Raw genomic sequence first — 12,740 nt, 5'->3', positions numbered from 1 at the left:
AAATTGTGAGCAAGGATGTATTTTGACTTCTAAAATAAAGTTCCATGATTTCTAAAATTCTATGACTGGATCCTTAGGACTTGTTTTTTCAAATTCTTCACTGAACTTTCCAAGCGTCAGTGTTTCACATGCATTGAGGGTGGTTGAAGATGGTGATGGGGAGTGGCGTTGGCGACAGTGATCTGTTCTCACTGTGTTAAGAAACTATGAGAATGTTGGCATGTGGTGCTCTGGCTTCCTGTGCTAGTCTGTGTGGTAGTAACACAGAGGGTTTGTGTTGTGGTATGGAAGGGCTGATGATTGGTGTTCAAAGTTCAGTGAGGCTTTGGTTTAATCTTGGAGGAAAGCAGTGGGGGGTATAATTGATGATCTCAAAATCTTAAGGTCTGCGGTGTGGTATGGTCGTTGAAAGGCGATCTTGCATGCAGTAAAACTTGTAAAAAAGAATTTGAGTTGGACATTCGTCAAAGTTTTGTCGTGGTTTTCTTTCTTTTTTTATCTTTATTTTTAAAGAAGGCGGTGACATTGGACCTCCCCACTGATTTCAAAGGTGTATTTGGTGAACTTCTTAGAGGAATGTGGTTCGTGGGGTTGTGGAGAGAATTTGTGCATCTAAGGAGGTTTGCTGTTGGAAGTGGGGTTGTAGCTGATTTGTGCTTGGCTGTTGAGTTGCTGTAAATGCATCTCTTTTTCATCGGATTGATAGACTCGAGCTAACAGAGGAGTTTGACATGTCCAGTACCTGGTGCTCCTCAATGGGTCAGTTACCTCCCTGATCTCATTTTTTATATCCAAAAACAAAAAGACATGGACCACAGCACCAGCACTTTGAAGTAAAATACACTTGCCGTATACACACCCTATACAACAAAGATATAGTACACCCCAAATTTATTGTTATTAACAATCTTGATTCAATTCATTAAGCGAACAGGCCTCAAGCCTATATACAAACAAGGTTCCTCAAAGTTCAAACTTCAGTGTTTGTTTAACGGATTTGTTTTGTGAGCTTCCTTTAAGAGACTTTCATAGTCCAATAAAACATGTGACTTCAGCCGACACATGTTTCACAACACTTAGGCTCTTTTTCAAGGTTTATAGATAATAGCTGAATAGAAGCTAGGTAATATATACAATAATCCTTCTGCCGGCCTCCTACATGTCCAATTCTATGTCTCAGTAATTTCAGACTGATTTACCGAACGTATCCTTCTCTATTGCGAATGAAAGATGACCAGTATGACAATCTAAATGAGTAGATTTTAATCATTTCTAATATGACGAAAACCCTTATTATGGGGTTTCAACAGAGTTTCCCCTCTGAATTACAGTTCGTTATTAACCCAACCACACCATGCGCCTGAGCCTTCTTTGGCGAGGTGGCCTTCTGACTATAGTCATTAAAATATGCCAATTAACGTTGACACATAAATGGCTCAATGAGGTAAACTCTGGTGAGTGACATGTTCTAATCCCATCAACAACAACTCAGCAATCATGTACTAAACTGGCTCATAGTAACACCGGGTACTTGCAGAGCTTAGAAAAGTATGGTGTGAAGAGATATATAAAAAAGTTATTCTTGTTATCCTACCTCTGTAAAAGGTGAGGTTAAAAAATATCTTGAGAGCAAACTTACTAAGTGCCAAATAATCAAGCTCTTAGTAATGCAGTCCCAGACCTGGATTAGCTGTATTTAGGATAAACAATAAATAGATTCACATATCAGCCATAATATGAATTTTCTTTGCGGCATTACTAGTTCCTGTTACATTGATCCTGTTTCCTTGTTCTGCTGTAAACATACATCTACGTGGTCTTCTACAGAAATTGCTAGCCAACACCCTCTAGTTAGGGATAGAGCAGCACCAACAAAGTCCATCCAGTGGTCAGGATCTCCTAACATTGGATAGTGATGTTGGCATTCAATACATGGGTCCAACAGTAGTAAGGCGGACATCTTAAACTGCATGATGGTTGAATGATCAGAGGTTTCACTGCATGAGCCAGCAGACATGGTGCCGGGAGGTCATACATGCCTCTAGGACCCTTTATTCAGAATGGAGCAGGTTACTGTGGTCAAGAGCCTGAGTTTTAAAGTACAAAGTGTATTTCATGAGTTTTCCCATAATGCATAAATACACCCAGAGAGTAGGACTGTGGCTCAAACCACCACTAACAGCTTTGCTTTCTTCTCTCTACCATCTCTGCAGAAGAAGCGGAAGCAGGGGGCTCCGGTGGAGGAGAGGCGGGAAGTCACGACCCCAGAAGATAAGGTAACTGTCTCATATTGTTGCAGAGATGCTACTTCCTGCACTAAACATGTGCTTAAGAGCTTTACAGTCTGTCTCCTATTGCACCAGATGCTATTCAAGATGACTCAAATGTATAATGTAAAGTTACATGGTTCCACTTAGATGAATGAAGCACGACTTCTGGAGCAGTCTGTGTGAACGTTAACGTATGCAGTGCTTCAGTAAAGCATTCTTTGAATGTATTCAAGTCCATAAAAAAACAAAAAGCCTTCTAAAATATGAACCTGTAAATCAAGAACTTCACAGATTGCAGAGTGTTTCAAATATGACCCCCGCTTTGGAAGAATTCTTAAGTAGTTGACTTCCAGGCTCATTGAGTCCATCTCTCTACTACCACTGCCCACACCGGTGGTCCTACAAGTCTCATCAGCTACTCTACCTCCTATTTACTCTTTGAGCTGAAAAACCTAAACTTAAAGGGTCAGCTGGCTCCTCCTCAAATTACAGACTCGAGGTGTTTCAACTTCCTCTATTGATTGAAGGTTTTTAAACCTCCCCTAACTATTGACGGACGGTGTTTAAACCTCCTCTGACTATTGATTAAAGGGGTTTAAACCACATTTAAGCATTGACTGAAGTTACTATTGAGCGTAGGTGTTTGAACCCCTTATAACTATTGTCTACTGCTGTTTAAACCTCCTCACTCTACTGACTCAAGGTATTTAAACCTCCTTTTACTATTGACTGAAAGTGCTCAAACCTCACCTGACTTTTGACTAATGGTGTTTAGACCACACCTGACTTTTGGTCAGAGGAGTTTGAACATTCTTTTTCTATTGACTGAAGGTGTTTAAACTTCCTCTAACTGTCTTCTCAAGGTGATTAAACATCCTCAAACTATTGACTGAAGGTACTTAAACCTTCTCCAACTATGGACCAAAGTTGTTTAAACCTCTTCTAATTATTGACCAAAGAAGTTTAATCCTCCCCTATGTACTCAGTGTTTAATCCTCCTCTAACTATTGAGTGGAGGTCTTTAAAGCACCCATAACTATTGATGGATGGTGCTAAAACCACCTCTAGCTATTGACATTTGTTTAAACCTATAGACTGGTGTTTTTTAAACCTCCTCTAAATAGTGAATGAAGGTGTGTAAGCCTCTTCTACCTTTTTATTGAAGTTGTTTAAACCTCCTCTAACCATTGCCTCAAGTTGTTTATTCTCCCCTAACTATAGACAGGAAATGTCTGAAACTCCTCTAACCATTGACTGAAGGTGTTCAAACCTTCTTTGATTATTGCCTGAAGATGTTTAAGCCTCCACAACTATCGACTCAGGGTTTAAATCTCCTCTCACTACTTACTAAAGGTGTTTAAACCTTCAATACTTATTGACTGGTGTGTAAACCTTCCCTCCACTGAAGTGTTTAAACTTTCAAATAAGTGACCTGACTTGCAAAAGACCTGGCATGGAATTTTATAAGTTCATCACCCAGAAATACACTTCACTCTACGCACTGTTATTTATTGAACTACTGGAATTCAACATTGTGCAATATAGACATTGGTATTTTCGTTAGCGAGTGTTGGGAGGGCCTTGTGACTCAGTGTCTCAATGCAGACTAGTAGGGCCTAATTTATATCTTGGCCTTTTGTAGGTCTGCCGATCTGACTTAAATGCGGGCAGACCATAGGTTTCATAAAAGCGGAGACTACTTCATTGTCATTAAACCCCTTTGATGGCTCTGCGGAGTTAGTGCCTTTGAAGGCAGACCTGTGATTCCGCCCATCTAATTTACATTCATCACCACCCCCTTTTCTGAATCATTTTTGTCCACCATAAGCGTGGAAGGGTATACTCAGATGTGAGTCCCTTGCTCATTGCACCATCAGGATTCAAGCAAGCCGGGCCGAAGACGGCTGAAATGCCAGAAACCGGTCCCCGGAAGCTTGTTTCCTTCCCAGTAGAAGAATTGGCTTGATAGTTTGGTCTGCCCTGTTCTCATGATGCACTGGGCCAGGGTCAGACTAATTTGCATATAGCCAAGTTCTGAGCTGGGATGGTGCAGTGAGCTAAAAAACGGTGATGGATCGAGCCCTGATCTTTGGACTGGTAAGAGTGGTCTGCTTAATTCAGACACTCTGTTCATCACCACCCCCTTTTCTGAAACATTTTTGTCCACCATAAGCGTGGAAGGGTATACTCAGATGTGAGTCCCTTGCTCATTGCACCATCAGGATTCAAGCAAGCCGGGCCGAAGACGGCTGAAATGCCAGAAACCGGTCCCCGGAAGCTTGTTTCCTTCCCAGTAGAAGAATTGGCTTGGTAGTTTGGTCTGCCCTGTTCCCATGATGCACTGGGCCAGGGTCAGACTAATTTGCATATAGCCAAGTTCTGAGCTGGGATGGTGCAGTGAGCTAAAAAACGGTGATGGATCAAGCCCTGATCCTTGGACTGGGTAAGAGTGGTCTGCTTAATTCAGACACTCTGTTCATCACCACCCCTTTTTCTGAATTATTTTTGTCCACCATAAGCGTGGAAGGGTATACTCAGATGTGAGTCCCTTGCTCATTGCACCATCAGGATTCAAGCAAGCCGGGCCGAAGACGGCTGAAATGCCAGAAACCGGTCCCCGGAAGCTTGTTTCCTTCCCAGTAGAAGAATTGGCTTGGTAGTTTGGTCTGCACTGTTCCCATGATGCACTGGGCCAGGGTCAGACTAATCTGCATATAGCCAAGTTCTGAGCTGGGATGGTGCAGTGAGCTAAAAAACGGTGATGGATCGAGCCTTGATCTCTGGACTGGGTAAGAGTGGTCTGCTTAATTCAGACACTCTGTTCATCACCACCCCCTTTTCTGAATCATTTTTGTCCACCATAAGCGTGGAAGGGTATACTCAGATATGAGTCCCTTGCTCATTGCACCATCAGGATTCAAGCAAGCCGGGCCGAAGACGGCTGAAATTCCAGAAACCGGCCCCCGGAAGCTTGTTTCCTTCCCAGTAGAAGAATTGGCTTGGTAGTTTGGTCTGCCCCGTTCCCATGATGCACTGGGCCAGGGTCAGACTAATTTGCATATAGCCAAGTTCGGAGCTGGGATGGTGCAGTGAGCTAAAAAACGGTGATGGATCGAGCCCTGATCTTTGGACTGGGTAAGAGTGGTCTGCTTAATTCAGACACTCTGTTCATCACCACCCCCTTTTCTGAATCATTTTTGTCCACCATTAGCGGGGAATGGTATACTCAGATGTGAGTCCCTTGCTCATTGCACCATCAGGATTCAAGCAAGCCGGGCCGAAGACGGCTGAAATGCCAGAAACCGGTCCCCGGAAGCTTGTTTCCTTCCCAGTAGAAGAATTGGCTTGGTAGTTTGGTCTGCCCTGTTCCCATGATGCACTGGGCCAGGGTCAGACTAATCTGCATATAGCCAAGTTCTGAGCTGGGATGGTGCAGTGAGCTAAAAAACGGTGATGGATCGAGCCTTGATCTTTGGACTGGGTACGAGTGGTCTGCTTAATTCAGACACTCTGTTCATCACCACCCCCTTTTCTGAATCATTTTTGTCCACCATAAGCGTGGAAGGGTATACTCAGATGTGAGTCCCTTGCTCATTGCACCATCAGGATTCAAGCAAGCCGGGCCGAAGACGGCTGAAATGCCAGAAACCGGCCCCCGGAAGCTTGTTTCCTTCCCAGTAGAAGAATTGGCTTGGTAGTTTAGTCTGCCCTGTTCCCATGATGCACTGGGCCAGGGTCAGACTAATTTGCATATAGCCAAGTTCTGAGCTGGGATGGTGAAGTGAGCTAAAAAACGGTGATGGATCGAGCCCTGATCTTTGGACTAGGTAAGAGTGGTCTGCTTAATTCAGACACTCTGTTCATCACCACCCCCTTTTCTGAATCATTTTTGTCCACCATAAGCGTGGAAGGGTATAGTCAGATGTGAGTCCCTTGCTCATTGCACCATCAGGATTCAAGCAAGCCGGGCCAAAGATGGCTGAAATGCCAGAAACCGGTCCCCGGAAGCTTGTTTCCTTCCCAGTAGAAGAATTGGCTTGGTAGTTTGATCTGCCCTGTTCCCATGATGCACTGGGCCAGGGTCAGACTAATTTGCATATAGCCAAGTTCTGAGCTGGGATGGTGCAGTGAGCTAAAAAACAGTGATGGATCGAGCCCTGATCTTTGGACTGGGTAAGAGTGGTCTGCTTAATTCAGACACTCTGTTCATCACCACCCCCTTTTCTGAATCATTTTTGTCCACCATAAACGTGGAAGGGTATACTCAGATGTGAGTCCCTTGCTCATTGCACCATCAGGATTCAAGCAAGCCCGGCCGAAGACGGCTGAAATGCCAGAAACCGGTCCCCGGAAGCTTGTTTCCTTCCCAGTAGAAGAATTGGCTTGGTAGTTTGGTCTGCCCTGTTCCCATGATGCACTGGGCGAGGGTCAGACTAATTTGCATATAGCCAAGTTCTGAGCTGGGATGGTGCAGTGAGCTAAAAAACGGTGATGGATCGAGCCCTGATCTTTGGACTGGGTAAGAGTGGTCTGCTTAATTCAGACACTCTGTTCATCACCACCCCCTTTTCTGAATCATCTAATTTACATGGCAGAATTTGAGGTCAGGAAAACCTATGCGTTAAGGGGCAGTGAAAACTGATAAATGCCCCCCTCACATGGGAGAGGACTCCCATGGCGAGGGGAGTGTTGCCTTTTTTATTTTAAAAAAGGAAATCCTGTTTCAGGATTTTCTCTTTGAAAATAAAACAATAACCTATTTGGTGCAGGGCTCTGTCATGGTGACGCAGCCCTGCACCAAACATCGAAATGCGCTGACCGACACCACTATGACAGCGGTTCCTGCTAATGCTTTATAAATGGCTGGCAGCTTGGCAGTGATTAATACGCATGGCATGTGGTCCCTCCACAAGGGGGACGAAGTCATTTACTCTGTCGCCCTGGCAGAACAACAGGGCGCCATCAGTATATAAATCAAACCCTAGTAGTCTTCAGGCTGTGGGACTCGCTGTCTCTGGGGTGCAGGTGAGATGGGGCATCAAGGAACTTTGGGCAAAAGAGATTGTTTGACATTTTACATATTTATTGCATACAATATTAGTAGAAACACCTTTCGGGAGGGTGCTGAGCATACATACATTTTAGTAAACCTATTGATCTGGGAAAATAATTCAATGTCCATCACAGTTCATCCGTAGGTCTTCAGATAAGGAAGTTATTCCAACTTTCAACTAAATTATAAAGCCTTCTGTCTCTGTGGGCACATATAACTACAAAATCCAAGTGTGGAATTTAATATGATGTTCAATTACAGCCAACACGTGTTTCGTGACACAGTCGCTTCTTCAGGGCTACTGAAATTCAGATGAAATGCTTAAGCAAACCATCCCCTTCATAATTCTAACCCAGTTAGGAGAGTCATTCCTAACTAAATTCCTATTCATCAATGAATACTTACAAGCGAATTCAGAAACCTCAAACAATAATGTGATTGTGTTTAAATTCACTTTAAAGAGTATGCTGTAAATCAGGTTTTCATTGATGTTCCAACTGACGTTTGATTCCCTTACCATGGATTCCTTTATCCGTTCTTGAGCATATATATATATATATATACAGCGCGATTTTAAACACAATCGTATTATTGTTTCACCATATCAATGCCATCAATGCTGTCAATGCTGTGAAGGGAGCTGCCAGAGCTTCCTTCACAGAGATGGCAACAAGGCAGGGTGAATCTTCTTCCGCCTTGGCCTCCACCCGCTAGAGGACCGACAGACCTTCCTCCTGGATGTAAATAAACCTGCCCAGAGGTCCTGGCTATTTTTTTTTAACTTAGAGTTACCTAACCTAGTTCATCACAGTAATTAAAAACATATTAATTTATTTACATGTATTATTTCATGAGCTCCAGACCCAAAGGTTTTAGCGCCCAATACACAGAAGAGCAAAATGGTGGGTTCAGGTCAAGACACACGAGGAAAATATGTAAATTGCTTAATTATGTAGGAAGGTACAGGAAGGTGTACACAAATACATACATTAAGGAGTTGACATTAACATTGTCATGATGGTTAGAAATGACCCGAATACCTGGTTCTGGACAGCTTGCAGTCTAGAATTTGACTTTTGAAGAAGATTCATGGTCATCCCAATGGGGGTCGTGGTTGCTTTTTTTCTAGGGACCCCAGACTCAGAAAGGTAGCCAGAGATTGTTGAAGACTAAAAACTTACCATTTTCCCGGCCTGGTGCTGACAACTCAAAGATGAACAAATGTTGCTTAAGAGTATTATGAGCTGAGCTCTGGAGGCATTCAGTTTCACTTCCGTGCTGCGTGGCAGCAGTTCTGCCTGGAAAGCCCCATCGCTTCTCCTCTGAGGTTTGTTTGGAACTTTCCACACATTCTCTTTTACTCTACTCGAAGGGGTTGTTTAAAGTTTGGTGGATGTGGGACAACTACCAAGGATTGGGGGATGGCCTGTTCACCCTATTTGGAGTATATATCTGAAAGAGACACGTTAGTGATAGATTCCTTACCTTAGAATATCCCCAGGCGTCAGACTGGATCCGGAAACATTTGCGTAGCAATACCCCTGCGCGCCGGTAGGCGTCGTCTGCGGCTCCGCATCCGTCGTCGGCGTCGTGAGCGCCGGGATGACGTCGTCGGAGTACTTAGACGGCGCCCATGCGCGCTGACGTCAGTTCTTCTTTTTTCCGCGCCAGCTAGCGCAGATCCGGAAGAAGTTCTACCCCCAGTCAATTTTTGACTGAAAATGTTTGATCCTTTTTATCTCTCTCTTTTTGTCGATTACTCGACTATCGGTGCCAGGGATGCCCGGGTTCAAGCCTTGTTCGAAGTGCGGTCGACTCATGTCGGTCACGGACCCCCATCGCCGGTGCCTGAAGTGCTTAGGCCTCGACCACGACGATCGATCCTGATTTGATTTGATTTGATTATGGGTTTTATAGAGCGCACAGCTACCCTAGGGCATCCCGGCGCTGGTGACTATCATCCTGGAGAGTGGGCGATCAAGGGGGGTAGTGCTCAGGGGAAGAGGAGGGTCTTCAGTTTTTTCCTAAATCTAAGGTGGTTTTGTTCTTGCCTCAGGGAGAGTGGGAGGGCATTCCACAGTCTCGGAGCATTGTACGAGAACAAGCGACCACCTGTTCTGGCCTTCCTAATTCTGGGGACTTTTGCAAGGGAAAGGGAGTTAGATCTGAGTTGTCTAATTGATTGTTGAAGGGACACAAGAGGTCTGAGAATAGGGGGGCCTTCGTTGTGCAGTATTTTATGTGCCATGCACAAGGTCTTAAAGTTGACCCGTTCTTTGACTGGCAGCCAGTGCAAATTTCTAAGGGCCGGCTTGGCAGAGGTCCTTGCTGCAGTTCCTGTTAGTATTCTTGCCGCCGCGTTTTGTGCACATTGGAGTCTGTGGAGTACAGAGACTGGGGCCCCCAGATATAGGACATTCCCGTAGTCCAGTCTGGAGTTCACCAGCCCCTGCATCAAGAGCTTCCTGGATTGAGGGGGGAGTAGATGGAGAATCTTTCGTGCCATCTTCATAAGGCCGAAGCACGTTCCCGTGGTTTTCCTCGCTTGTGTTTTGAAGCTGAGGTCCTGGTCCAACCATATCCCCAGGCTTTTTACTTCGGATTTTGGGGATGGAGGGGATCCCATGCATGGTGGCCAGGGAAGGGGGGTGGGTATTTTGTTAGGGTTTCCCAGAAGAAGTATTTCAGATTTTTCCCCATTCAGTTTTAACCGGGATTCGCACATCCATTGGTGAACTTTTTCCAGGCAGCTGGACAGATTGGCGAGGGCGTTGTCTGGTTGGTTGAGGGACACGATGAGCTGGGTGTCATCGGCGTACATTATTGATTTGATCCCAAAAGGTTTAACAACATCCTCGAGAGGAGCCATGTACACATTAAAAAGTGTGGGGCTCAGGGAGGATCCCTGAGGCACCCCACACTTGAGTCCTGCTCCGACTGCCGGGCCCTGACGTCGAAGGCTAGGCGGGAGCGGTCCCACAAGCGTCTCGAGCTGAGGCAGTCGGCCCCGCGCCGCTCCAGGTCCCGGTCTCGGTCCCACGGGAGGTCGAGGGACAGGTCGCGAGGTCGGAGTCATCGACGCTCCGGAAGTGGACACCGATCGTCTGGTTCCAAGTCCTCAGGTAAGAGGCATGAGAGGTCGGAGCGACGTCATCGATCCTCCGACCCGCCCCGACGCTCGCACGATGCGGCCGGGGACTCGGGCGACACCGCCCACGCGGCTCCGCGGGAGTCGCAAGCGTCGCCGCCTGCCCCACACCTTCGGGTCCCTGGGCACGGCGCAACGCCGGAGGAGGTCGAGAGGTACCTCATGGCCATGAGGGCCCTCCCTCCTCAGTCGGTTCCCGTGGCGCCTTCGGGCCGATCGGTTCCGTCTGGAGGTCCTTCCGGGTCGGGCGCTTCGGCCCCGACGCCGTCGGGTGCTTCGGCCCCGACGCCGCTGGCGACTTCGGTCTCGGCGCCGCCAGACCTCGCTGGATCCGGCTCCGGATCCGGGACCTCGCCGGTCGACCTTACGACCTCGCCGGCGCCGTCCCTTCAGGTGTCGTCCCCGGCAGCCGATGTGGTTGCCGCCCCCAATGTCTCCTACGGTCCTACTCAGGCGTCGGAAGGGCGCCGCTGGGCGCCGATTCCGTCGGCCTTTGGAGATTTTTATCTCCACGAGGAGGCCCTGGCTGCTAATCCTGGTCTCCAGGACACAGGTGACGAGGAGCATTGGGAGGGGTCCGAGGACCCTCTGGCACGTGATTGCCAGTCGCAGCAGGACTGGACATATGAGCTTGGGGAGGCCAGTGGTATTGACACTTCGCCAGACACTGGATTTACATCGCCCCCGACTGTGGCTTCGGAGGCGGGTTCTGCTTACAGCGTAGTGTTGACGAAGGCAGCTAAGGCCTTAAACCTTCAGCTCCCCATCGTGGCCGTGAGGACTAATCTCCTCACTGAGGTCCTCAAACCGCAGTCAGGCTCCGCGGAGCCCCTCCTGCCGTTCAATGAGGCCTTATGTGACGTTCTTCTGGGCACTTGGTCCAAGCCCGCCACAGGCCCCCCTGTGGATAGGAACGTGGCCAGACACTACCGCCCGGCACCGGGCGACCTATGCTTTTTGTCCACCCATCCCACCCCCGAGAGTCTGGTCATCCAGGCCTCAAACTCCCAAACCGCATTCCCGTCGGCCCCGACAAGAGATATGAACAGTTCGGGAAGAAGGTTTTCTCGTCTGTAAGCTTAGGGCTGCGGTCTGTGAACACCGCCTGTCTCTTGGGCCGCTACACCCACACTCTGTGGGACACGGTTGCGGAGGTGCTGCCTAGATGCCCGGAGGAGGTCCAGGCTAAACTCAGCCAAGCCCTTGCGGACGGCCGAGATGCAGCACGCTTTTCTATCTGGTGTAGGCTGGATACAATGAACTCACTGGGCAGGGCGATGGCAACGACAGTGGCGGTTCGACGCCACGCCTGGTTGAGGTCCGCCAACTTCTCGGCCGATGTCCAGGCTACACTCCTGGACATGCCGTTTGATGGCCGTCGCCTCTTCGGCGACAAGGCAGACCATGCGCTGGAACGTTTCAAGGACTCCAGGGCTACGGCCAAGTCCTTGGGCCTTACGGCCCCACGCCAGCAAACGGGTGCCTTTCGCTCCTTTCGTGGCCACGGAAGGGGCGCCCCACCACGTACCGTCAGCCACACTCCGCAAAATGTCCAGCGCGGTGGCGGATGTGGAAACCGTCGTGGCGGCGGTCGGGGCCAGCGGCGAGGCCAGTCCACACCTCCCTCAACAGCACCTGCCTCAAAACCTTCCTAGTCCGAGTTTTCAGGCCCATGTGACGCCTGTGGGAGGCAGGGTTCGCCATCACCTCTCCCACTGGCATACAGTCACTTCGGACAGGTGGGTGCTGCAGATTGTCCGAAGGGGCTACTCCCTCCCCTTCGAGGCATCCCCTCCATCCATGCCACCACAATACCACCGTGTGTCGGGGGATCACTTGCAACTTCTGCAAGAGGAGGTCTCGGCCCTCTTGGCCAAGAGGGCCATCGAGCGCGTTCCTGGGCCAGAAGTATGGTGTGGTTGTTACTCCCACTACTTTCTGGTGCCCAAGAAGGGCAAAGGGGGCCTACGCCCTATCTTGGACTTGCGGAACGTCAACTGCTTCCTCCGGACGGAGAGGTTCAAGATGCTCACTTTGGCTCAGGTCCTGGCTGCCCTGGACCCAGGAGACTGGATGGTAGCGTTGGACCTGCAGGACGCCTATTTCCACATCCCCGTCCTGCCGGCCCACTGGCGTTACCTGCGGTTCACGGTAGGCCAAGAGCACTTTCAGTTTACCGTGCTCCCCTTCGGCCTTACCAGCGCCCCACGGGTGTTCACGAAGGTGATGGCGGTGGTCGCAGCTCATCTGCGCAGGCAGGGGGTATCAG

At 48.4% G+C, this 12,740-nt stretch overlaps 1 protein-coding gene across 1 annotated transcript in view; it reads left to right on the top strand.

The window, feature by feature from the left end:
* Positions 1 to 12,740, top strand: part of LOC147684387 (rho guanine nucleotide exchange factor 3-like) — a 233,101-nt gene that overhangs the window by 62,187 nt on the left and 158,174 nt on the right. The window contains exon 3 of the mRNA XM_086940313.1: positions 2,214 to 2,276. Coding sequence (XP_086796439.1) covers positions 2,214 to 2,276 — 63 coding nt within the window. The remainder of the gene's footprint in view (positions 1 to 2,213; positions 2,277 to 12,740) is intronic.

This window comes from Lissotriton vulgaris, chromosome 10 (assembly GCF_964263255.1).
Source record: "Lissotriton vulgaris chromosome 10, aLisVul1.2, whole genome shotgun sequence".
NCBI classification, from domain to species: domain Eukaryota; kingdom Metazoa; phylum Chordata; class Amphibia; order Caudata; family Salamandridae; genus Lissotriton; species Lissotriton vulgaris.
Note: the sequence above shows the minus strand (reverse complement) of the source record. Positions and strands in the feature narration are given on the sequence as shown.